A 25,509-nucleotide genomic window follows, 5' to 3' on the forward strand; every position below is an offset into this window, starting at 1 on the left:
GCGCCGTCAGCCGTCCTTATCACACCAGCCATGTTGGATCCGAAACGAGGTTGCGGCAGTGGATTCCAGGTGGCATGCGGATTCTTTTCATTCTACTGTTAAAACAGGATATTTAATTTAAAAAGTTAGATTAATTTTGTTGAACTCACCACAATAATGAATTCTAAGTTTAGGCGTTGCTTTTGTGTAGACGTTTAGAATATGAGTATACATTTAGGCCAGGTTCCGAAAAAGTAAATGTTAAGTAAATGCATAGTTTTATTAACGTTTTTTGTAAAATGATTGACCAATTTATACATTTTAATAATTTAATAATGAAACGTTCTCCTGCCGCAAAGCTCGACCTTTTATTGGTGATATAGCTAGCTACTATAAATTCTGCCAAGTAGCCTACACTCACCATCAGAATTGGCAGCATATATATTTTTTTATTGGGTAATACAATGTAAACGACCCGCACTTGTAACTGTAACAGTGTGTGTTTACATAACATTACACATGCAGGTTGCATGCTAGTAAGATGCCTACTAGGGACCCTAAGGTCTTAGCTTGCTAGATAACGTTCGCAAGTCCATAGAGGTTTGGGAAAGGTATTTTACTGATGCAGTGAAATGCCATTTTATGACAAATTCATGGGAACTTGTCAAACAATCTTTGATTGATCTGAAACATTATAATCCGATTGATCCATATTTATATGAGTCACCAATTAGTTTTCGTCAAGGGTGTAATTTATAATTAGATTATCAATAAAGAATATTGTGATATTCCAAGTATTTTAATAATTAAAGCAAAATTAAAAAATATATACTCTGTGCTTAGTGTGGATGCTTCAGATTTCTGTTTGCTTCTCCTCTGAACCCCCCAAATATAATGCCTTAAATGTAGGAATGTTTACCTTTGTAAGGGTTTTATTTATAGAGAGAGAGATCAGTGAAAAGCATGGCAAAACAAGGTTAGACTCAGAGTAGCAGTATACTGCAGTTTTAGACTCAGATGAGCAGTGTGCTGCTGCATTAGACACAAATTAGCAGTGTTAGGCTTGTATTAGCATTGTGTTGCAGTGTTAGACTCAGATTAGTTGTGTGCTGCAGTGTTAGACTCAGTTTTGCAGTGTGCTGCAGTGGTAGACTCAGATTTGCAGTGTGCTGCAGTATTTGGCTCAGATTAGCAATGATGTGCTGCAGTGTTTGGCTCAGATTAGCTGTGTGCTGCAGTGTTTGGCTCAGATTAGCTGTGTGCTGCAGTGCTAGACTCAGATTAGCAGTGTTCTGCAGTGTTGGACTCAGATTAGCAGTGTGCTGCCGTGTTTGGCTCAGATTAGCTGTGTGCTGCAGTGTTAGACTCAGATTAGCAGTGTGCTGCAGTGCTAGACTCAGATTAGCAGTGTTCTGCAGTGTTGGACTCAGATTAGCAGTGTTGGACTCATGTTATTGGTGTGCTGCAGTGTTAGGCTCAGATTAGCAGTGTTGGACTCATGTTATTGGTGTGCTGCAATGTTAGGCTCAGATTAGCAGTGTTGGACTCATGTTATTGGTTTGCTGCCATGTTAGGTTCATTCATAGTGTGTTGTAGTGTTAGGCTCATATTATTAGTGTGCTGCAGTGTTAGACTCAGATTAGAAGTGTGCTGCTGTGTTTGGCTCATATTAGCAGTGTACTGCAGTGTTAGACTCAGATTAGCAGTGTGCTGCAGTGTTAGGTTCATATTATCATATTATTAGTGTGATGCTGTGTTAAACTCATATTAGCTGTGTGCTGCAGTGTTAGACTCAGATTAGCAATGTTAGACTCAGATTAGCAGTGTTAGACTCAGATTAGCAGTGTGCCGTAGTGTTAGACTCAGATTAGCAGTGTGCTGCAGTGTTAGACTCAGATTCAGTGTGCTGCAGTGTTAGACTCAGATTAGTAGTGTGCGGCAGTGTTAGGCTCAGATTAGCAGTGTGTTGCAGATTAGCAGTGTTAGATTCAGATTAGAAGAGTGCTGCAGTGTTAGACTCAGATTAGTAGTGTGCTGCAGTGTTAGACTCAGATTAGCAGTGTTAGGCTCATATTATCGGTGTGCTGCAGTGTTAGGCTCAGATTAGCAATGTTAGACTCAGATTAGCAGTGTGCTGCAGTGTTAGACTCAGATTAGCAGTGTTGGGCTCATATTATCAATGTGCTGCATTGTTAGGCTCATATTAGCAGTGTTAGACTCAGATTAGCAGTGTACTGCAGTGTTAGACTCAGATTAGCAGTGTGCTGCATAATGAAAGTATATTACAAATGTTTTACCACGTGATATGCTCTGTGCCTAGTGTGGGTGCTTCAGATTTATGTTTGTTTCTCCTCTGAACCCACAATAGAATACCTTAATTAACCACAAGTGCCATTTTAGTTTGGAATGGACTGTTTGTACAAGGTTATGTAGGAATGTTTACCTTTGTAAGAGTTTGCATGTTCTCCCTCTGTCCGTAGGTTTCCTCCAGGTACTCTGGTTTCCTCCCAGTCCAAAGACATGCAAATAAGGGTAATTGCCCAGTCTAAATGGCAATTGTAGTTGTAAAGTCTAAATTGCCCAGGTATGAGTGTGTTAGTGAACGGTGTGTGTACCCTGTGATGGAATGGAGGCCAGTCCAGGGTATATTCCTACCTCTCGCCCAATGCATGTTGGGCTAGGCTCCACCACCCCCTTATGACCCTGACCAGGAATAAGTGGGTTAGATAATGGATGGACGGATGTTTACAATGCTGCATGCAATGGCATTTTTCTCCATGTGACACTTTCTCATTCCTCCACTATTCTAATTTAATTTGATCTTGTATCTGCTGTAATTTCACATTGCCCTTCAGTAATGCACTCCATGAAAATACCTTTGCTAAGAGCACTGTAGTTGATCGATAAGATTGATGAAAATTTGTGTTCCATACAGTGTTGACTTGGGCTTTATTGACCAGTGGTCATACATTGCTGCACCTGGCATTATTGGACATTTGCCGCACCCTTCTCAATTCCTCCACGTATTGTTGATTTCATGGCTTATTAACCCCATATTGCGCTAGATGTAAGTGTGGTGTTTGAAAGTGTATCAATTTATGGAAAAACAACTGAGTTACACAGTGGCCCTTATTGACTGCGTGGTGGCAGGGGTATGCTGAGTAGAGGGAAGACTTCAGATGAGCCCTTATTACCGGCACCCTTACAGAAAGGCCAATTTGCAGTGAGATTGGATAGTTTGCTGAAGGATCTTTCCGTAATTCCGTGGGATGTACCTGTGCGGAATCGGATGCTGGAATACTGGCACCGAGGGACGCCTTCAGGAAATAAGAGAAATCTGCTTTTGCAGAGACCCACATCCCACTGGGGGTGGGGGGTGGCTGGCAGATGTCTTCATCCTAATGAATCCAACTCTCAGGAAGCCAGGCAGGTTGTGACAGCAAAGTCACTCTCGGGGGGGGGGGGGGGGGGGACTCTCTTCAACCCCCCCTCCCACAACATTCAGCCAAGCCACAGCCACAGTCATGGGAGATTCCAGGGGTTTTCATTCGGAGAGACACGCTAAGAAATCTCCTTTCAAAAAAGGGAAAACATGGACTGCATCAGCAAGATGTGTAATCCCACAATAAGCAAAAAGTCAAAAAATGAAAGCGGGGTGCAACTCAGGGAGAAAAGAACAAGGGAACTTTATTTTCGGCATTATTTATCAACATTTATTTTACACGCAATAGACTGATACAGCTGCGGGTGATTCCCACAGCTTTCCGTACGGAGCGGTGAAATGTGTGACAGATTCATCCGTCAAATTTCCTGTCGGCTGCAGGCGGTGCACATAGGAAGGGAATGTGAACATTCTGAAAGCTGAAAACAGGAGCCAAAACAGGCACATGGGATATAGATCACAGTATATGTATCCTATATTTGGTAGTTATTTCACTAAAATGGAAAGTCTTCATGTTTGCTGGTCAGCCGGTATCATATTGTATGACAGGCTACTGCACAATGGAACTCTTGATTTAACCGTGACTGCTGTATGAGGCATGACAAAAAGTATAATTATAATTACAATTATAATAAATAATTGTGCCACCTCTGAGAATACATGTGATTTAGAACATGAACAATACTCTTGCAGTTATGGAATTGCAACAAACCTTAGTGACTTATTTTGTTAAATTTTTATTGATAAAGTAGCAACAATGTCAATACAAACATTCAGCATCTTAGGATATACAAAACATATACTGTAAAACATGTATTCTCATTGAAGATAACTGCATTCCACAGGTCAGTTGGTTAATTTCTATATTTAAGGGCAGTGCAACCATACATCAATGACCACTAGATGGTAGCAAAGCACACTGTAACGGCACACAGTCAACTCATTGATGACCCTGTACAAATAAACAGTTTTATTAATGGTATGGTATGGTATGAAGATGGTTGAACATTCAGATGTACATTTTTTAGAAAATACTTAGGGCTTGGAGACACATTTATGTACTTAATAAAAAAAAAAAACTCCTTTCATTCAGTATTTTTTTACTAAGGATTGTGTCCTTCAAAAAATGGCCCTGCAAAAAAAATCTACTAAAAGATAGATATGTTTTATCTCCTCTGATGCATTTGTATGAATGCCATAGCATTCCAGTGTGCACTCTGAAAGCACAGACCCATTGTCATGGACAGAAACTGGCCTTACAGAAAACTAGAGCTCGAACACAGAAATAATAATAAGAAATATATATATATATATATATATATATATATATATATATATATATATATATATATATAATGATATATTATGACTATCAATGTCTGGTTCGTGCCTCTGACTCTTAGCCAGGCATCCTTCAGACAAATCTCTGAAATAGATCCATTACCCCACCAAGATATCCCCTCTCTCATCAAACAAGCATACTGCAATCATTAGCCAATCAGCAGCCACTTCCACCTGGCATGCGCATTGATTTCCATGTTGTAATAACATCCATTAAGTCCTGCGCTGCTAGGCAAACATCTGTTGGCACCTCCTGTGAGCCGTTCAGAGTTAAAAACGGAGGGGGGCTCGGCTCTGATATTGAAGAAGAACCAGGAGCAGCCTTTGCGATGCTTTCTTGTTTGCTTTGGGGCACCCTTGTTGAAATTTATTGAGCAGTTCAGCGTCTGCACAACTTGGCAAAACTGACTGACAGTAGGACCATTATAACTACAGACCGTACAGTCTACACAGCCAGGCAGTAACAAGGCGGCAATAGTAGGTAACCACAGGACACACGATTGGATACAATGGATCATGTTTGTAAATTATAGTTGGATAAAAATAAGCCTCCCCTATACTCTGAAACATTATAGGAATTCCCTCATTATAGAATAAAAACACATCACCCCTTCTCACCCACGCACTCACATTTGCTCCCGCTTCCACTGTAATCCCAGGGAAATCTAGTATACTGTGTTGCCAAAGGCTGACCTCAGATCAGCTCAGAAGCGGATTATATACCAAGGATTTGTACAGATGGATTTAAAACTAAGTGAAACTATGTGAATGGACTGTATCATATTTCAAATAAAAATGTGATAGTACATTTCTATAGAAATTGAATACATTCAATTAAAAATTATTAATGTTAAATATCCAGGCAGACTGTTTGCACTGAGCAGAATGAAACTGAACTTCAACTCCTGTACTTCAACACCACTCACTCAGAACTGGGGGACCCGTTCAGTAAACGGTACAAATCAATGGGTGTTCTTGGCTAATAAACGGTCCATTATTAATCTTGAGGCCGTCATGCGGGTGGGTGGGGCTCCAATCTGATGCAGCACCTCAAGCCAAATCGACCAAAGCCTGCCTGAACTTGCTGGAACCAATTGTGGTGGGATTTTTAGCCGCAATCAGTCTCTCACACTTCCCTTTCCAGATACGGTAGAGGCTACTGTAGAGATAGGGACTGCGGTCAAGACTACTAACAGTGTGACGCTATTTGCTGGAGGACGGACAGCTCATTGAAATTACTGCAGTTAAAAGAGAAGTGTCATCCAACGATTATGTTTACAATCACAATGCACTAGAAAGTCCTCGAATTGCTGTTGCTGGTTCATCGAAAGCTCAGTCTACAATGTTTTCCATGGTAATAAAAACAGGACACTTACAGTCGACCATCATTAAACTAAACTTTGCAGCACTACATATGAAATAAGGGAGGAAAAACTTTTAAAACATTTTTGGGGGGTTCAGATGGCCTTGAAAGATGAGAGAGAAAATAAAGAACAGGTTAGGAAAAGGAATGAAAAAGAGATGCCACAGCGATATCAAAGTATGGGCCGTAACAGTTTCTCTGTAATGCATAGAGGAGCACCCTGCTCCCCAGAGCAGCAACACTGCCCGGTTCAGTCAGCAGGATCGGCCGTCATAGGTTGTGTGGATGGTGAGATTCTCATGGTAGGAGGAAAACTCGTATCAGCAAATGAAGTCTATACAAGTAAATGTCTATAGCCTACACTCTTTGAGGGGCGAGAAAAGTGGAAGTACCATACGTTCCGTGGTGTCTTTAACCTGACGTGTACTAGCTACTACTGTATGTTGCCGCTCCTGGGGTAAGATTTCAGCACCGCGATGCAAGCGAAACATGAATTAAACATGGGAATGCAAGAGACGTGCATTTTAAACCTCCCTCCCACCGCTGTTCCATAGGCCGCAATGTGACAGATTTCGTTGTGAGTTGGTCTCTGGGTACAGGCTCGTGTCTCTGCGCGGCGAAGGTAAGGCGTATCCGGATCGTTCTGTGGGCACTGGGACGTGCAGTACTGCCTCGGTAGTTAGAGTGGGCCCCATGCTGCTCGTAACTGGGCCTGCTCTGCATGGCACTAGCAATCGTAAGCTATGGTTTTGACATCTCCAGACCTCTAATTAAAACCATAAGCCTTTCCGGGGCTAAACCCCGTCTGTCAGCTTTTGTTCCGGCCAGCTGCTCGCCGCCTTTCACAAACGGCACCGAACACAGCGGAGCGAAATGAAAACCTTGAATTATCAGCATCCCGCTCAATTAACCCCTTTGTTGCACTGCAGCGATTGTTATTGCGATTTCTGTGTTGATCTAAAGAGAAATGTCTGTGTGCACCGAGGATGCGGAAGGGCGCCGTTTTTCACAAGCGAACTCCCGACTCTGCCAGAGAAACGCTCCATCTGTAATAACTTCTAATCCTGTCGGGAGACCAGCTGTCTGGATCAGCAGCTAGATCAACACCCTTCCGAGTCAGGTGGATTTTGGATAGGCGTACACACTCCTTAAGCACTAAAGCAGACTTCTTTTTTAGGCCAAAGAGAACCTTTTTGTGTCTGACCCACAATTCTGTGCTGATGAAAGCTTAATCATGAGTGCATCAGAATGATCTCTGTATTCTGAACTGTATGAATGTGAGAAGGGCGAGTGCAAGGCTTTCCCCATTGATACTTCTGTAAGAGTGCCGTGCAAATGATCTTACCTGATTGGCCCAGTTGAAGAAAACCACAGAGTACAATTATTCACCTGTGCCATTTCGATTTAAGAACATGGCTTCCATGACCCATCTTCTGCCTCAGAGGCATGTGGAGTATCTTATTTTAGGATTTATTACAAAACTGCTTTTATAAAGATGCACAATTCGACATATTTTGTATTGAATGTTCTTCAATTAGTCTTCCACATTAATTTATTCAGCATGTGGATTCTTTTAACAGTAAATGTCAACAACTGCACCCTCTTATTTTGCCAGATGTCATTGTGATATAAACTGCAGTATGAAAGGGGATGGCTGAGGATTGTGGCAGATGCACACTTACCTTTATAAAGTTCTTCCTGGCTGATAATTTAATTAGCTCTGTGGTCCTACGACCTCTCCTCTGTTAAAAGCACTTCACTTGTAAAAAGTATAATGCTTTATCTCATATTAGCACCAACATAAGTAAAAAGAAAAAAGAAAAAAAAGAAGGTTGAATAGACTTTTTAATACCTAAGACACATCCCCATTACCAGGATGGGATGCATTCTTTTATTTCTTTAGTGTTCTGGTTTATTATGCAACAGGTAGCAAATATAAAATATTCGAACAATTTTATGAAAGACCATTGGTACCGGCAGCAAACGTCTCTTTTTTTCATTTTTATTCAGCCTTATACATTAATAACACAGCAATTATTTGAAAACCTAAACTAAATATGAATATAAAAATATAAATATAAATATAACCCCTGCGCACCTTGACAGAACACTGATGCAGCCTGCAAGCAGTGTCTTCCCATTGTCACATTAAGTCAATTACTAGCCTAAATGCTAATTTGGGCATTCTTATCATGTGTATCCTTATTTGTACCTTGTGTACAAGATAAATTTGAACCTTTTCCACCAATAATAGCTCCGCACTACGCAAAGCTATTTAAAAACAAAAAACAAAAAGCAAAACAAAATAAAAATAAAATTTGACCTGCATCTACAGCACCTGGCACATACCTGCTTGAACCAAGGCCTCCTGGGACACATGAACATGGAGAATATCGAGTGTAAGAGCGGTAGCCATGGATGTTATGGGCCTAACCCACTTTACATTCACCAGGAGGCAGTATGGAGGAGGAAATAAACAGTTTCTTCCGCCCCCAGGCAGGTGCAACTTTTTTGTAGAAACCAGGAGCTCCACCAATCATGGAGTATGTTGGTAAGAAGGAAAAACCCAATGCACAGTGATTGGTGGATATTTTCTGGCTAGTTCCTGGCAATTTCCAGACGTTTATCTAGCATGTATCCACTGTACCTTTATATCAGAGAAGACTTCAGGCAGACACCTCAAGGGTGGTACTGGTGCTTTCAATGCACTTCTGCTCCTTTCTTTGGCAAAAAGAGCATGCCAAATAGCTAATCATTTTTGTAATAATTTTCTATTGGTTACCACCAAAGTCACATGGTGGCTCCCCAGTTTCCAGCAAGTGAGGTCACATCATGGCATCTATCCCTACCATTAGTGGGAAAACCAGGAAGTCTCTGGTTGTGTTTATTCAAATGGAACAGGTCAAGGAACTCCTTTGGGTTGTTGTGGCTTAGTCCTAGCTTTGTTGTTAAATACACCTTCTAGAAACTTGTATCCTTGGGAGATTTTAAATGCAACCGATATAAGATCTATCTACACCGTAGGTCATACCGTATAATGGTTATAGATGAGATTTCATAGATCATAGATCAGGACCAAGGAAAGGCAGTCCTCATAGACCACAATGCAGCTTTTGTCCAGCTCGTTCAACTCTGATCTACACATAATTAACTCAAACACTTAATGACTGAATGACTGAATTGATTAAGTGGAAGACAGTGTAGCCAGTGGCTGCAGAATCAGTGGCCCTTCTGGACCGGGGTAGAGCAGTTTCATTGTAGGAATAAACAATGTGATTTTCCCACTGGGAATGCCGTAAAGTCAAATTCATTCTCTCCAGCTGAGTATAAAACACGATTGCACGTATACCTTTCGCTGTTGGTCCATTAAAGATTTAATTGAAGAAAGTCTTAGGTAGACACAAAGGATATATAAATCCTGCGTATAAATGGTAAACACACTGAGACTTTCCTGATCTCTATCGGGGATGCAGTAGAGACATGTAGACAGCAGATAACTGAATTAAGACATGGACGAGGTGACAGAATAAAAGCTACAGTACAACCAGAGTATCAGTACGGTACAGTCGAATCCAACATGCCTGCCTCCAGGAATGGAACACCCTTCTTCTGTCTAGTCTAACTAGTCTAAAACCAGATAGCACGGCACCACAAGATGCGCTACGACCAATGAGCCCTTTTTCGGGATATTTTCGTTTAGATCACCACTGGTACTGGCAGTGAGGGTTATTGTTTGTACTACTTGTACCAAATGATATATTTATTTGAACAGATATGCAGGAAAAACAAGAATAACAGTCTATGATGGGGAAAACGGCACACTTGTGGTTTCAAAATTTATGGTGTATTCCCCCAACTCTAACAATTTTTGAGTTTCCATTTTATCAAAGGCCTTTGAGAACTGCAGAATAGCATGCCATGTTCAACAGTTCAGCTTTGTGTCTGGCAGTTCAGCTTTTCCAAATTTTTTGTCACAATTTGAGAAACAAAGAAATATACATACCCACACCTATATGTATATTTGCGGTGTTTTCAGATGTGATTGTGAGTAACTGTTTGCTGTGATGGAATCGACTGTAGCTTGTGAAAAAAGGAACGACATAGAAAAAAACAGGAAGGACGTGAAACAGTGGGAGATTGTGTGAACGTTGTTACAACGTCAGACAGGCACCAGAACACAACACAACACACAGAGAGAGACAAGTATTAGGAAAAATGGTTTAATATCAGAGACAGAAGCAAAAAACTGCATCACACAAGAACATACGTTTACAAAAATAAGTCTGACCGTTCCAGCTACACAGTTAGGTTCACAGCGAAAGACAGAGAAACCAGAAAAACCTAAACAGCTAAAAGCAAAAACCTCTAATTTGTTTATCTTTGTTAAACTAATACATTTATCCACAGAAGGTGACTAAATACGTCTAATCCTAATCGTCTTATCGTGTAAACGCCACAATACGGAATTAAATGAAACTTACCGCTTTTGTATAGACAAACCTCTATAATTATGTATAAGTCAAAAAGAAACACACACACCCCCTTCCAAAAAGAAAGAAAGGCAAACAGAATAAAACGTGAGGAAAAAAGAAGAGGTTAAATAAATCAAGCCAAAGTTCTTCTAGAAAAATCTTACATGAAAACCCCAACTTTCCAACTGATGCCAACCAGATAACGAACATGGGACCCAGCAGTCGCAGCTGGCCACATGACGAGGCCAGACAATTCGCCAATAGTTTTTTTTTTCCTTTAATCTCCAGTATAAAAAGTTCCACTGGTACAAAATGCATAAATACAATCAACTGTAGAAATAGGAAAGCCTGCTTTTTTTGTACTTTTTAAAGTCCATCAAATGAAAGAGCTGGAAGTGTTGTAAAAGAAAAAACAGAATTCACACTGACAGATTCCACTGAAATACATTGACTTTGGCTTTTCTCAAGACTATACTTAAAACTATTAAAATTCTTAAGAATCATAAACAAAATGATATTAATCTACAGACAACAAGCTCTTACGGCACAGGAGAGAAAACACACATTTATATATTTTTTTTCCCAAAAATCTGACATAAGCCAAAAATGCAAAGAAACAACATTTTTTTTATTTAATTGTTGTTAAATAGCACTTAAGATGATTAGAAAGGAAAAGAAAGTGAAAACGGTGACAGGTTTAAGATACAACAAGCCTGGTGACGAGACCCACTGAGGTGAGAAACTCTGCAGTGACGTTTCTGAGGACCCCTATACATTGTGCTTTTTTCACATTAATACTCTAGTGCTCCACAGACAGCATCTAGTGATTAACTCTACCTCTACTCGTTGGTCTAAAATGCGTTTTCAAGCTGACGAAATGTTGCGTATTGAAATTGTGACCGAAGCCCCAGGAACACGGACGGCACTTTCTACCGCAAACGACGAGCTTCATCCGCTTCCAGTTTACGCTCAGAAACGAGCCTTGGTACGCTCCGACAGGCCACGGAGGAAAGCTACTTGGTGGGAGTGAATTTGCAGATGAAAACACACTTTATCACGCGCTCGGCAGAACCTATCCGTATGTATAGCATATCACGCTGTGACTGTGAGAACATTGAATTTGAGGTTGTGCGACACTGTGGGATAAATATTACCTAGATGTAACAAGAAAAACATCAATATCACTACATCGTACCGAAAGATTCCTACAATAAACGAGTTTGTAAAACGTTGCTAAGAGTGCAAACGCGCTCCTCAAAGGAGAGGGTGCCTAAAAGCTTCAGCCAATGGGGAGACTGGAGGTCAGAAATTATATTGCAGCAAGTTTTTACAAGAAAAGGCAAATATTGGCGCATGGTGATGACAACAGTTTCAGCAGAGATGCATGGCACTTTAAATGATGCTTTTGGATAAAGGAAAACACAGTCAGTGAGTGCCCTTGAGATTTAAATTCTTAAAAGCACTACAAAAATTGGCATCGACTTTGTTCCCGTGGTAATAGAGTAAATCACCCATGTTTGGCACGAAATTGTGAGTTATAACCAACAAATGTTTCCCAAGTGGCAACACATTTTCTGTGTACGGTGAACTGTTCATATTTAAGCTCAGTGGCGAAACAGCCAGACCCCAGCTGCAAAGTAAAGCTTTCAGTTATCACAATTAAACCATAGCATGTTCTAATAAAAATTATAATAATACATGCAATTTGCCGCTTAGCTCACATATACTGCTTAGCTTTCATTCTTACAGTTTGCAGAGCATATTGTTCCCACTTTCCTGTCAAAGCCAAAGGTACAATTAAAGTGAAAGGCTGCATTTGCTATTTTCACTCCAACCTTTCGAGTCTCAGAGAGACGCCGTTTCTCGAGCAGAAAAAAACCGTCTGAATGCAGAAGCACAGAGCTCACCGCCATTCCAGCCAATGCACACGGACTACCACCTTCCACACAAACCTGAAATACTGATATAACAGACCCTGAGTTAAGGCCATGGGTGAGATTGATTCAGAACAGCGACGTTGTTTCATCAATGGTAAACATGGCCGCAGTAGGGGGTTGGGGGTAAATACTGTTAAAGTGACCTGAATACGCCCCTGTGCTGTGTGAATGTTCAGACCAGACCAGGCCAGAGTCTGTTTCATTACAGGTTATTATTCAGTAAGACGTGTCGACTGGCCATCGTTTCTTATGAAGCAACACACGTGGTTTAAAAAAAATAAAAAATAACAAGCAAACAGTATGAGAATGCATTACTCTCTCTCTGCAATTTGTGAATTCAGTAAATGAGATCGAATCATACATTTTACCACTACTGTACAAAACAAATGTTTTGAATAAAGAGAGACTAATAATACAAAAAAACTATTTTTTTTTCCATATAATGTTGTGCTTGTGTCTCTATTTTGGATTAGGGCTTACACAATTAACCAGAATTAAGAAGTGCCTCCTGGATTTTGAGACTGGTAAACAAGACAAACGATGTACATAATTTCAAACGAGTTCCCCACCCACCCCCACCACAACTGGCACTGAACAGGCTCATGAGACTAAAACACCACTATTATAATACTGACGAGTGTGTCTGCACTTGAATGTGTGTGGGCATGTGTGCAGGTGGCCTTCTGCCACACGAACAGAAGAGCAGTCACGTGTGAAAAACAATCAATAAATAACCGATGAATAAAGGCAACTATATCATGCATTTTTAAACGATGGAAAAGCAGTTGGAAATAAGGCTTTGCATTTGGCCCTCTACCCCACTGGGTGCTGGGCCTTAACTGTACACCTGTCTGTAGCAGGGCATTATTCGTTCTGTGTGTGTGTGCGCGCGCGCGTGTGTGTGTGTGTGTGTGTGTGTGTGTACGAGCGTTCATTAAAGAAAAGGCTTGTTGGAGGGCTTTAGCTGTCTATGTGTGCGCGTGTGTGTGTGTGCGTGCGTGCGTGTGAGAGAGAGAGACAGAAGTAGACTCGAGGGTGACTGCAGAGGCTCTCGAACTCAGGGACTCCCAGGCACAATGTGACAGAAAAGCAGACTGAGAGATTTGCTTTTACAGCACAGGAGTGTGTGTGAGGAACATGGGCACTTTTTACATAGTTACAAAAAGAAAAAACAAACCAAAGAACTAAACAAAATCAATAAAACAAAACAAAAAACAAAACAAGGAAAACCAAAAAACCATGAACAATTTCAGGCAACAAGACCACAGAATAGCAAGTTAACAAACTCTTTTTTAAATCTATATCTTTAAATATGAGGGATCCATACAAAACACGTAATAAAATACCCATGTTATCAAATAATTTCACAGGAAATACACTGAAAGCTCTAGGCAGGAAGTACCTTTGGAATTTGGCACTAAATTCCACTGATTTCTTTTTTTTTTCTTCAGAAGAAAAAAAAAATCACATTTTGCTGAACAACAAAACACATCTAAATATTGTTTCCCACGATAAAAAGAAAAATAATTATGACATCGATGCTTCACAAGCCGACATTTTTTTTGTTTGTTTTTTTTGTTTTGTTTTTTTTTGGAATTTCATATCGCTAATTACCAACAAGAAATTTAGCAAATAGGGACTCATAGAAAAGAAAAGTCATAGTAATAATATGAAAGGCTTTGTCTATTGTTCAAGTAAACCGATTTTAGTCTTTAAAACATGAAACACTTAGGACCGTTAGACTCGTGATGAAACCACAACTTAATCCACGAAAAGCACCAACGTTAACGCGGGTTACAGTTAATTGTTTTTTTTTCTCTATACATGTAAAGAGTATAAAATATAGGTCATTTCATGTGCATTTAACCACGGATTGTCTAACTGTGAGTCAGTTCAGCAAAAGGTGACACAAGTAGGTAGCATTTTCCCCCCAAACAGGGCAAATCTTTTTAAATTTTTTTATAACCTTTAACTACTCTAGAAAAAGTGGTTCTATATATATAGATTTTAATGAGAAAGTGAGCCGCTTCAAATGGCCTTATCAAAAAACTACTTTACACTGCCTGAAAAATGTAAAAACCATTACAGAGAGATTCGAATATTTATCAGACAGTTTCTCTTCAAAACTGTATGGAAGTAGTCTATTTATCTTAGAAACCAACACAGGGCCCTCCTGGCCTCATATTGCTAGTGGTGCCAGCAGTAAGACCCAATGCCAATCCCTGTATTGATCTTTCAAGTTTACTTTAATGAAAAAAGGAAAAAAACTAAAACAAACTCAAAATAAAACGAAAAGAAGGAAAAGAAAAACAAACAAACCAAAAAAAACAAAAAACACTTTGCCACAGGTTTGATTTTTTTTAAACTACTTTTCTGCTTTTTTGTTTTCTAAAAGTGTTCAGTCTCTTGTATGAATGCAGCTAAGCTTTCACATTGATTTGCTAGTCCTGCCCCCTCCCTCCCCTTCTCCCAATAATCAAAAGCTCAAAATGAGGTCACATGCAAAAAATTCCAAAAGGTCAAGCTAGGTTCAAAGGTCAGTAGGAGGAGACCAGGTTATGATCAGGTGAGCTCAGAAAGACATCAGAAACAATGACGGGACGATGAGACGTTTTGTTTTTTTTTTGGACGCCACGGAGACATGCTAGGCAAACGATGAGCTAACAGGCATGGAGATGTTCTAGGAAGAAAAACGGAGAGGAGAGAGTTACACACACACACAGAGCTGCCGCAGCACACAGCTGAGTCATTACAATCATGAGTACGAGGAACAAAACAACAATGCAAATCACCAGGTTATAACGAGGCTAGGATTCACATTACAATTTGCATTTGCATTTTCAAAATAATACACAACTTCTGGGGAAAACTAAAAAAATAAACACGCACACACACACACGCGCACGTACATGAACAGTACACACAGTACATACACACACGCACACACTGACCACCCAAACAATCCATCCATAGCAAGTCCCCGAAGGGGGACATGCTGATGGATGATATTTTGGGAGAAACTATTCAAAGTTTGTAAACAAACGGAACGGAACGAAACGGAAACGTAGGAGAAAGATCGGAAAGCTGACGTGTCACTACCGATGGAGAGGGAGAGAAACGAACATAGATCGTCACACAGGAAGTGACAGGAAACAGAACAGGAAGCGTGAGGTTGCGTGGCTCTGGAGAGCGGATGTGGAGAGGAGGGGAAATAAAGATTCTGTGTTCTTGGCACAAAAAGACTTCTGAATTCTAGAAGACTACTTCACATGATTCTATCTAATTCAATGAGATCTGCTCTTTAGATATCCGATAAATTAACAATAGGCAATAAATAAAGTCCGTTATTTTTTTCTGAGGCAGTAGAAATTTTGTACAAAAATAGAACTGCTTTTTTTACAAATAAAATTTACAGGTCTGTGGCTTTCTGTACTGTAGTTTTTATCTTTCAAGAAACGTCAAGTATTTTCAGTTTCCCCCATATCACTATTGTTTAATAAACTTTAGACAGATTTAAGTTGTTTTTTTTGTAAATGTTCTACACAATATCCCATTCCCAACAAAGACCAATGTGATCTGACCAAGTAATGTATAGTCTATCTAATTAGAGAAATAAAAATATTCCTAATAAAAGTGAACATGTGGGTGGAAGGTTCGCAGAGTTGCGTGTTCAGGATTGTGTTGCTGTTGACTTTGGGGGAGGGTCACTACAGCATTAACCCTTAACTCTCTGGTGCCAGGAAAAGGTGGGGGGAGTGGTGGTGGTGGTGGGGGGGATCAGTGAAGCAGCAGAGTTCCCTGTTTGGCACCAGAGGGCCAGTGTTAAATTGCACATTGTTTTTGTGTTTATCAGAAATAAACCTTAAAAGACATCGTCTCAGCTTTAAGAGAGCATCCGTTTTTTTTTTCTTTGTGTAACAAAATGTCAGTAATAATAAATAATCAATAATAATAATAATAATAATAATAATAATAAAAAAAAAGTAATAGTTTACACAACTGAAAAGCTACCAATAACAGCTACTCATCCATCGCAAGTCGTACAAAAAATGGCAAGAATGGAAGCCTTCATGTGAGAAATTGAAAACAAAATAATACTTTTTTTTATTAATTGCTCAAAAGTAAATAGGAGAGCGTCGCCCCCTGGTGGTGAAAGGTGGTCAGACACCCTCCCTCCCCCCTCCCCTCCCCTCCCCCAGTCTCCAGAGGCGGTCGTTGCTGGCTGGGACTTACCCTCGCAGTGCTAATGGGAGAGCGGTAAAGCCCTAGTGCTATGATCAGTATGGTTTGCTGTCGTTCTTGGAGCGTTTAAGCTGCACCTTCAACCTCTTCATGCCAATCTGGAAGCCATTCATAGCCTGGATGGCAGCCTGCGCTGATACCGGATTGTCATAGCTGACGAAACCTGAGAGAGAGAATACAGAGAGGGTGAGACGGGGGAGAAAGAGAGGGGAGAGAGGTAGAGAATAGGGAGAGGGAGAAAGAGAGAGGGGGTGGGGGGGAGAGAGAATACAGAGAGGGTGAGACGGGGAGAAAGAGAGGGGAGAGAGAGGAAGAGAACAGGGAGAGGGAGAAAGCGAGAAAGAGAGGGGGTAGGGGGGAGAGAATACAGAGAGGGTGAGATGGGGGAGAAAGAGTGGGGAGAGAGAGGCAGAGAACAGGGAAAGGGAGAAAGGGAGAAAGAGAGGGGGTGGGGGGAAGCGAGAGAAGATAGAGATGAAGGGGAGCGAATTGTGAAGGAGAAAGAGAGAATTGTAGAAGTGAGGGAGGGATGAAAAAGTGGGTAAAACTGATGCACAAAAAGAAGCTTGTGAGGCGGGTATTTTTACTGCTATTCTGACCCGTTCTCCCTTGAAAAAGGGATTTTTATCTCAAGGGACTTGTTAGTTAAATAACGGCCAAATAAATAAATAAAGGAGCAGGTTGGTCAGTGTGCTGTTCTGAAGCACAAACGGGTCTGCTCACAGCCGGTGCAGTCTGGAGCACTGCGCTGCAGACCGGCGCAGATGCGGACAGCGCTAAGCGAGCGGGTACAGTAATGTGATGTAGAATAATGCTCGCGCGTTGATTTAATTTGCCCCGGAACAAACAGGAAGGCGCACGGCAGACGGAGCACAAATTGAATTTAACACTGGATGGAGTGAAGAGAGGCAGCCGGAGAAATTAACTCCACACCAGCGACCGCGGGAGACGCTTTCATCTCCCGACGATCCCCGTGATTTCAATCGCGCCTGATGGAGTCGGACCGCCGATTATCGACGCCTCGCCGGCGACGAGGGGGGCCCGCCGCTCCTATTGTTATTATTCGCGCCTCAATTTATCTGCCCTTCCATCGGTTCCCAGTCCCGCGCGTCAATGGTGCGAGTTATGGGATCTGTCAGAGGGGCCGATTCTTCGCCACTGTCGTATTTGTATCGGTGCGTCGTTGCGAACGCGTGTTTGTCAGGTGTTTCAGTTAGCATTTCTGAATGACCATAACATTGTTTCGGAGCAATGTTATGAAAATCGGAATTCTGAAAGTAGATGGAAATATTTTTCGGCAGAGTACACAATTTTTCTTTTTACTGGTTTTTCCCCAGCTTTAATGTTAAAGATATAACAATCCAAAATTGACACAAGCCTCAATTTCCACTTGCGAATGACTCAGGGGGTATTAACCCATATTTGACTAAAGAGTAAAAATAGTATGCCAAGAAAATGACTGAGGTCATTGCGTTTGATGTGGAAAGAAACCCTTAGCGACTAATTTTTCAAAAATAGTATGTGGAAAAACCCATGCTGTAGCCTTATGCATATGATATGAAAAATGTCAACACATTTGTGATGAGCTCAGCTAGCTTGACAAGAATAACAGAGGAATTTCAAGGCTTCCGCTCAGGACACTAATGTGTTAAACCGGCCGTTCCTCTTCTCAGGAGGCTTACCGAAGCACTTGCTCAGATTGGTCTGTTTGTCGATGAAGACTTTGGCGGAGACCACATTTCCGAAAGGCATGAACATCTGCAGGATGTCCTGGTCTCCAAACTCCTGGGGCAGGTGGTAGATGAAGAGGTTGGCTCCCTCTGGCCCTACAGGAACACGGACATTAGGCGCAATTACAGGAGGTTCCACAGGGGGCGACAAAGTGACACGTTTATTTAGGAATGGGCAGCCAGGCTTTAGACATTTTAGGCGACTAGAAAAACAAAAGACGGACTAGAAGGAGACATGACTAAGCAAGCTCAGCTGATACATTTATTCAACAATAATACAAATACATGCAAGACTGCATACAGTCCATGCATGCGTTTACAATACTCAGGAGAAAAACACAAGAAAACACAAAGTGCATACTCTTCAAACTTCTACCTCTCCCCACCCCTCCCTACCTCCCTGTAATCTCTAACTGATTGGTAGTTGTTGTTTTTCAGTTCTCAATAGTGTGTCACTACTTGTAATAACTTGTTTTCACTAGGATGGTATTTTTGCTACTTTCGTTTAGCTATGTTAGCCGTTTATTGTTCCTATGTAAGTGTAAATCATTCTACTGCGCTGTGCTGTATAAAAAACGGTTTTCCATGTCCATTGTGAGATCAATCAAATAGGCCTTATCTTTGCTGTAGCACTTGAAATTGTACCTCCCTCTAGGGTCTTTCAGTGCACTTGTCCCTGGTTATGGGTATGCACTTTGCACTTTGTTGTACGTAGCTCTGTAGAGTGTCTGCCAAATAATGTAATGTATACCCGCACTTGTCCCTGGTTATGATTTACACTTTGTTTTATGCCGCTCTGTATACGAGCTTCTGCCAAATGCCAATACCGTAATGTAATGTAATGTAATGCATACCTGCACTTGATCCCTGGTTAGGAGTATGCACTTTGTTGTACGTCGCTCTGGATAAGAGTGTCTGCCAAATGCCTATAATGTAATGTAATGCAGTTATCACAAGTTATTAGGGATGACATTAGCTCAGGCGGTTCTACCCCGCCCTGGGTGTGTCGAAGTGTTCCTGAGCAAGACGCCTAACCCCCAAATGCTCCTGACAAGCAGGTCGGTGTCTTGCATGCCAATCGCCGATGGTGTGCGAGTGTGTGTGTGAATGGGTGAATGAGAAGCATCAATTGTACAGTGCTTTGGATAAAGGTGCTATATGAATGCCAACCATTTACCATTTAATATAAAAGAACAAAGGCTTATTTTGGTTGTGGTTCGTCCCTGCTCCCTGGAACCCCTGATTGGCCAACCCGTACCTGCTCCCTGGAACCCCCGATTGGCTAACCCGTCACTGCTGGAACCCCTGATTGGCTAACCCGTCCCTGCTGGAACCCATGATTGGCCAACCCGACCCCCGTACCACACTCACCCTCCTTCTGGCTGCCCGCGGCGCTCTGCTGCTGCAGCAGGGACTGGCTGTAGAGGGTGGGCAGGGCGGCGGCCGCGTACTGTTGGATCCCTGAGTAGGCCTGGGTCAGGGCGTCCATGGTGCCCGCCGTCCCATTGGTCAGCCCTGCGGCTCCCAGCCCCCCGTTAAGGGCCGCCATACCTGAGAGCATTTGAGCAACTTTACATAAAACCCAACAATAAAGAAAGAAGACGCACTTATTCATTAGTGCCTTACCCCAGATCGCGTTTCTCAAACACACACACAGACACATACATTCACACACACGCACCATACCCGGGTCAAATACATAACGGTTTAAATTGAAATACTGTTCTGTGCTCAACTGATCTTGTCTGGTGCAATTAGTGGGATTTGCACTTTTTCTGAGTGTTTCATCTGTTCCAATACACCAGACAACCTCAATGAAGCGTTGAAATGTATTTGAATCTAAAACAATAACGTATTTCACCCAGGTCTGACACACGGACACACACACACACACACACAGACTCTCTCACACACACACACACACACACACAGACTCTCTCACACACACACACACACACACACACACACACACACACACACACACACACACACACACACACACACACACACACACACACACACACACACACACACACACACACACACACACCGAACACAGAGGCGATGGAGAGCTGGGGCCGCCCATGCACACATCAGACGGACAGCTCAGCGGGACCTCGGTAACCACGGCGACCCGCTGCACAGCTCAGCCGTTACTTGAGGCCTTTGTGAGGGGGGGGGGGGGGGGGGGCTCCCTGCTTTAAGGGCCACGGTCGCCACGGCATCGGCCGCCAAATGAATGGCCTTGCCATCAGCAGCCAAATCAGCTATGCAAATGTGCTCTTCCCCTCTACAGGCCCATGAATCGCACCAAACACCAATCACGCTGAAACAGGACACTCGTAGCCACCCCGTTCTGTCACTGGGGACAATAATGGGGTTAGAGCTGACAGGCCGCGGTTGTTAGCGTGGATTTACTGCCGGTGACAGACTCCCTCCCAACAGGTGGAGAGCTCAGAGACGGCCGGGGCCCAAAATGAATGACCACCGCCGGACGAGGAATAGGTCATTAATTCAGCTCGGCAATAATTGTAACTCTGACCTTTTACATTAAATTAAATAGCAGATGCCCTTAAATTAGAAACAAAGGTGGGGGGAGCGAGATTACATTTTAAATGTGTACACCCATCAAACATTCCCAGTTTAAAGGCCCGGGTGATTAATAAGCATAACCGCGGAAACTCTAAAATAACAGTAAAAAAAAGGTTATTTGAGAAGGATATTAAGATCAGCTCATCTGAAGCGGCTCTGAAGACCAATGTGATAAGGCCATCTTGTAAAACTGCCCCTCTCGGCTGATGCAATAAAAGGAGGGCACGGTGGTCGGCGTTTAGCGTTAGCACTGTGTTTGAACGCAGTCCAAATTACACACGATTCATAGCTGCTGGGTCAAGTTCAGCCAAGAATGAGATGAGATATCGGATTGGCTGCAATACAAATGTAAGAGGGGAAAAAAAGAAAAAGAAAAAGATTTTGTTTCACCACAGCTGCAGACTGAGCTTAAAGCAATAGTTTTGGGGGCAGCAAAAATGAGCAGTGCTAACTGTCCACTGTGCTAATAACCTCAAGAAACGACGACGTTAAAAGAAGCGGAGAGACTCGACGTATGGGCGCGTGATGGGAGGTGAGCTCGCTCCTCTGCAGCTGCGAAGCGGCTGTACACACTCACGTGCAGGTCACACACACCAGGCGCACACACACGACAGCGAAACCGCCAGAGGCCGATACCCAACAGCGACACACGGGAGAGATGGCTGCGACTGCCACAGGAAGCGGAGCGGTGGAGGACATGGGGGGACGGGGGGGGGGGGGGACAGGGGGTTTGGTGTAACACCGTTTGGGCTGTGCGGTGAGACCTGGAATCAGCGACAGTAACACCAGGGAGAGTGACTGCCCTCCTGCCTCCGCTCAGACCACGAGCTGGATACGGGACTCCAGATTCCCCTCTCCATTTTAAACACCCGTAAAATTGTATTTTCAGTTACATTTGTATCACAGTTTGGTTTTTTTTACGCACTGAAGGATATTTTAAATACTTTAAGAGGTTTCTGACAACTTGCTGGCATTACACTGGGTGGTACAGGGTCATTTTGAGGTTTGGGGTTTAAAGCAAGGAAATATACTTTAATGTACTTTAAGTACTCCGAAACACGTAGGCCCAAGTGAGAATAGCTGAATAGCTGGTACAGTGATGTTTTACATCCAGTGGTTGTACATGTGCATTTGACCTGATTATTCTTTAAGAAACTACATAATTTTACATTTGAGGAGGTCATTGTTCCTGCGCTGCATACAACCAAAGACCGTTGTGCTCAAGGATAAATGTCCCAGCAAAATAAATTAATAAAAATCTGTATATGTATTTATATTTACAATTGTACAAGTATAATAAAATATTCTACAACTAACACCTAAAAACATAACACTGTACAAAATGCTTTGGAGTTATATTTGCTTTAGACCACAAATCCCCAAATGTCCCTCTAACAGCCACTGGCATTGTAAACCTATGTACCTAAAATATCCTTTACTACAAATAAAAAAAACTGTCAGGGCCAATTGAAAACTGAGACTGAAATAATATATAACCCCCTCCCCCCAGAATTACTATCCCTTAAAAGAAACAATAGCTTTTCATCATTGTCAAATATTCAGAACAAAGTTAGCTTTCAAGCTCCACTCATATATATCCTTCTCTCTCCCTGTACTTGACAACTCAGTACAAAGTAACTTACTGTATTCTTCAATATAACACCGGAACACTGGCGCAAAACTGTCTATACACTTCAGAACATTACCCTCAAAAACTCCATTTAATTTTTCATTCCATCATTCTGTTTCCGGCATTCAGGCATTTTGAGGACACGGAGCTGCTACAAAGTCCTCCCCCGTGCTGCATATCTTCAGGAGCACTTCCACAGAAAAATACTCTTCCATGGCACTGACAATGCCACTACGCACTGTCAAAGAGCCAGCGACATGAATCATCCCAATCAGAGAGGAGAAAATAAACAAAGTTCAGCAATGAAAGGACAAGACGGCGCTGAACACACATTAAAAATCTATCTCTCTGCCTACGTACCGCACAAATTAGACGTCTCTATTCTACAGTTCAGACGGCTAATAAGTTCACTTTAGAACAAAAAAAAAGAAAACTGTCACCCGATTAGTTTCCTCTTCTCTGGGATAAAAATGTCTGGTACAAACATTTTAAATACAGAAACCCCACTTCTCTCTCAGCACTGATAGTTGTGAGATGCAGCTGTAGAGTTAGAATGGTTCCAGTACTTTCTAAAGACTCAGGAGAAGTGTCGGCCTCAGGTCTTACTGCAGCAGTATCCAGGTGAGTATTCAGACTACTCACAGACTACTCACAGACTACTCACAGACTACTCACAAACTACTCACAAACTACTCACATATTACTCACATATTACTCAAGTCAGAAGCCCAGAAATGTACAGTACACGCATGTGCTCGCGTGAAACAGGGGGATGCCGGTGGCATGTTGCAGGTGGGATGGAAGAAGCGAAACGAGCAAAATGGCCTACTCTACCTACCTTCACTGACATTTATGTGTGTGTGTGTGTGTGTGTGTGTGTGTGTGCGTGGTCTCCCTGACTCATACGGATTTTGAGTGTGAGTGTGAGTGTGAACGTACGGTTGTTAACAGAGTGGTATTTAAGACGCATTAAGCCCAGAATAATGGTGCTAATCGCGGGTGAAAACACCCTCCTGGGATGAGCAGTTACGGCGAGCCCATTTTCCGTACAGGGAGCCGTACAGCAGTCACAAAAAGCCCAGACCAAAAAGGTGGGCCTATTCTTGTTCACATTTCAATTATGTGTCTGTGCGCAAAGCTCCTACCTTCCACTGCCGGGGGCGCTCATTCAGGAGAGAGTAAAAGGTATTGTTGGCCTGCTTTTTAACAAGATGGCAGACAATTTACTCATACAGAACACTGAAAAATTGTTACTGAATCAGCTTCAACAAAAGAGAGGTTTGAAGAGCTGTATCATAAGCCAGAGCTTCACCAGAAATGACAAAAGCTCTCAGTCTACCCTGTGCTGTGTACAACCACTGACAGTGGGGGTCTGGGCAGCATCACTATCTATAACTAGAAACAGCAACTTTTAACTGTTTTATTATTAAAGCAAGTCAGGAGCATTCCAATATTTACTCAGGTTAATTCAATGAGAAATCAAATGCATACAGTACATGTAATTCTTTACCAAAAAACACATTTCAGTCAAGGTTTTTACCAGTAGGTTTTTATAACCACAGTAATATCACAGAACCGAGTGGTTGTTGAAAACGAAATGTGTGGCTGAACTGGACTTTCTCACGCTAGTGGCCATCTGTCACTGTTTACTCCGTGTGTGCGCGCAGCGCAGCCTGGTGCTTTTGGACCGCGGTGGTGGCGGAGAGCTCGATGGGAAAGCTGGCCGTGCGATTGGACGGCGGGTCACGTGACACAGATGGCGAGCGGCAGCAGCGGGTGGAGCAGCAGCGGATGAACGGTGAATACTCACTGTTGACGCTACCTGCTAGTGCATTAATGTTGTTGAGCCCCACGGTGGCGCCGGCGAGGCCCTGCAGGGTGCCCAGCGAGGTCAGAGAGTTCATGGCCCCAGCGCTGGAGCCAGCCGTCGTACCGGCTGTGGGGAGAGGGAGAGAGAGAGAGAGAGAGAGAGAAGGTGGGGGAGAGAGGCAGAGAGAGAGGGAGTGCAAAGAGGGGGAGGGAAAGTGAAAGAGCAAAAGCAGGGGAGAGAGTGAGAGTGAAAAGGGGGGAGAGAGTGAGAGTGAAAAGGCAGGGGAGAGAGGCACAGAGAGAGAAGGCAGGGAGGAAAAGGAGAAGAGTAGTTGGCAAAAAAAGGGCAAAGGGGGAAGCAGGAGGGTAGGGGAGAGAGACAGAGAGAGGGAGAGAGAGAGGAAGGGAGGGACAGAAGGTGGGAGAGAGAGAAAACGGGAGGTGTCAGATAGTAGTACACACAGCAAGCCTGGGGTGCTGGTGATGATGTCACTCCTGCTCAGGCCCTATGACAGCGGCCATTTTACGTTTGCACCAAGAACCCCACTGACCTTCCTCCTCTAAAACTGACCACTGCTGCTTCAGGAGACAGCAGCACCAAAAAGCCAAATGAAAACACCAAAGTGTAATATTTTTGCCAAGCGGTCTTTTGTACCGATGCATCGCTTGAGAGGTTTTTTTTGGTTTTATTCCGACAGGGCCCAATCTGAATTTCACCCAGGGCAGTGCTGTCAGGAAGGAGAGGAAGATGGACAGGTTCCTCCTCTCACGGTTCCCGTCCTCGTTAGGTAAACCGAAGGTGTCAGGCCTTCCATACCTCCGCTGCTCATTCTGTCTGCACGCCCTGGGCTGCTGTTTAAAACCATGTCCACCTGTCTGTTCTTTGTGCAAACGCGCTCACTCCTGCTCTGAATGCAAGCGTGTCTACGCTGCCAGGGCTAGCGCAACATGGAGGGCACCAGCACCAACACA

At 42.7% G+C, this 25,509-nt stretch overlaps 1 protein-coding gene across 19 annotated transcripts in view; it reads right to left on the bottom strand.

The window, feature by feature from the left end:
* Positions 1-10,331: 10,331 nt before the first annotated feature.
* Positions 10,332-25,509, bottom strand: part of celf2 (cugbp, Elav-like family member 2) — a 170,050-nt gene continuing 154,872 nt past the window's right edge. For 6 of the 19 annotated variants that reach the window (XM_061251372.1, XM_061251369.1, XM_061251373.1 and 3 more), the window contains 6 exons: positions 24,539-24,664; positions 19,878-20,057; positions 19,361-19,432; positions 18,459-18,602; positions 16,768-16,939; positions 10,332-15,214 (listed from right to left, as the gene is read on the bottom strand). In XM_061251372.1, the coding sequence (XP_061107356.1) occupies positions 16,812-16,939; positions 18,459-18,602; positions 19,361-19,432; positions 19,878-20,057; positions 24,539-24,664 (650 nt within the window). In that variant the 3' untranslated portion in view covers positions 10,332-15,214; positions 16,768-16,811. Of the gene's footprint in view, positions 15,215-16,767; positions 16,940-18,458; positions 18,603-19,360; positions 19,433-19,877; positions 20,076-24,538; positions 24,665-25,509 lie in introns of all 19 variants that reach the window. The other 13 variants (XM_061251376.1, XM_061251379.1, XM_061251385.1 and 10 more) reach the window with 5 other exon arrangements.

This window comes from Conger conger, chromosome 8 (genome assembly GCF_963514075.1).
Source record: "Conger conger chromosome 8, fConCon1.1, whole genome shotgun sequence".
Lineage (NCBI taxonomy): Eukaryota > Metazoa > Chordata > Actinopteri > Anguilliformes > Congridae > Conger > Conger conger.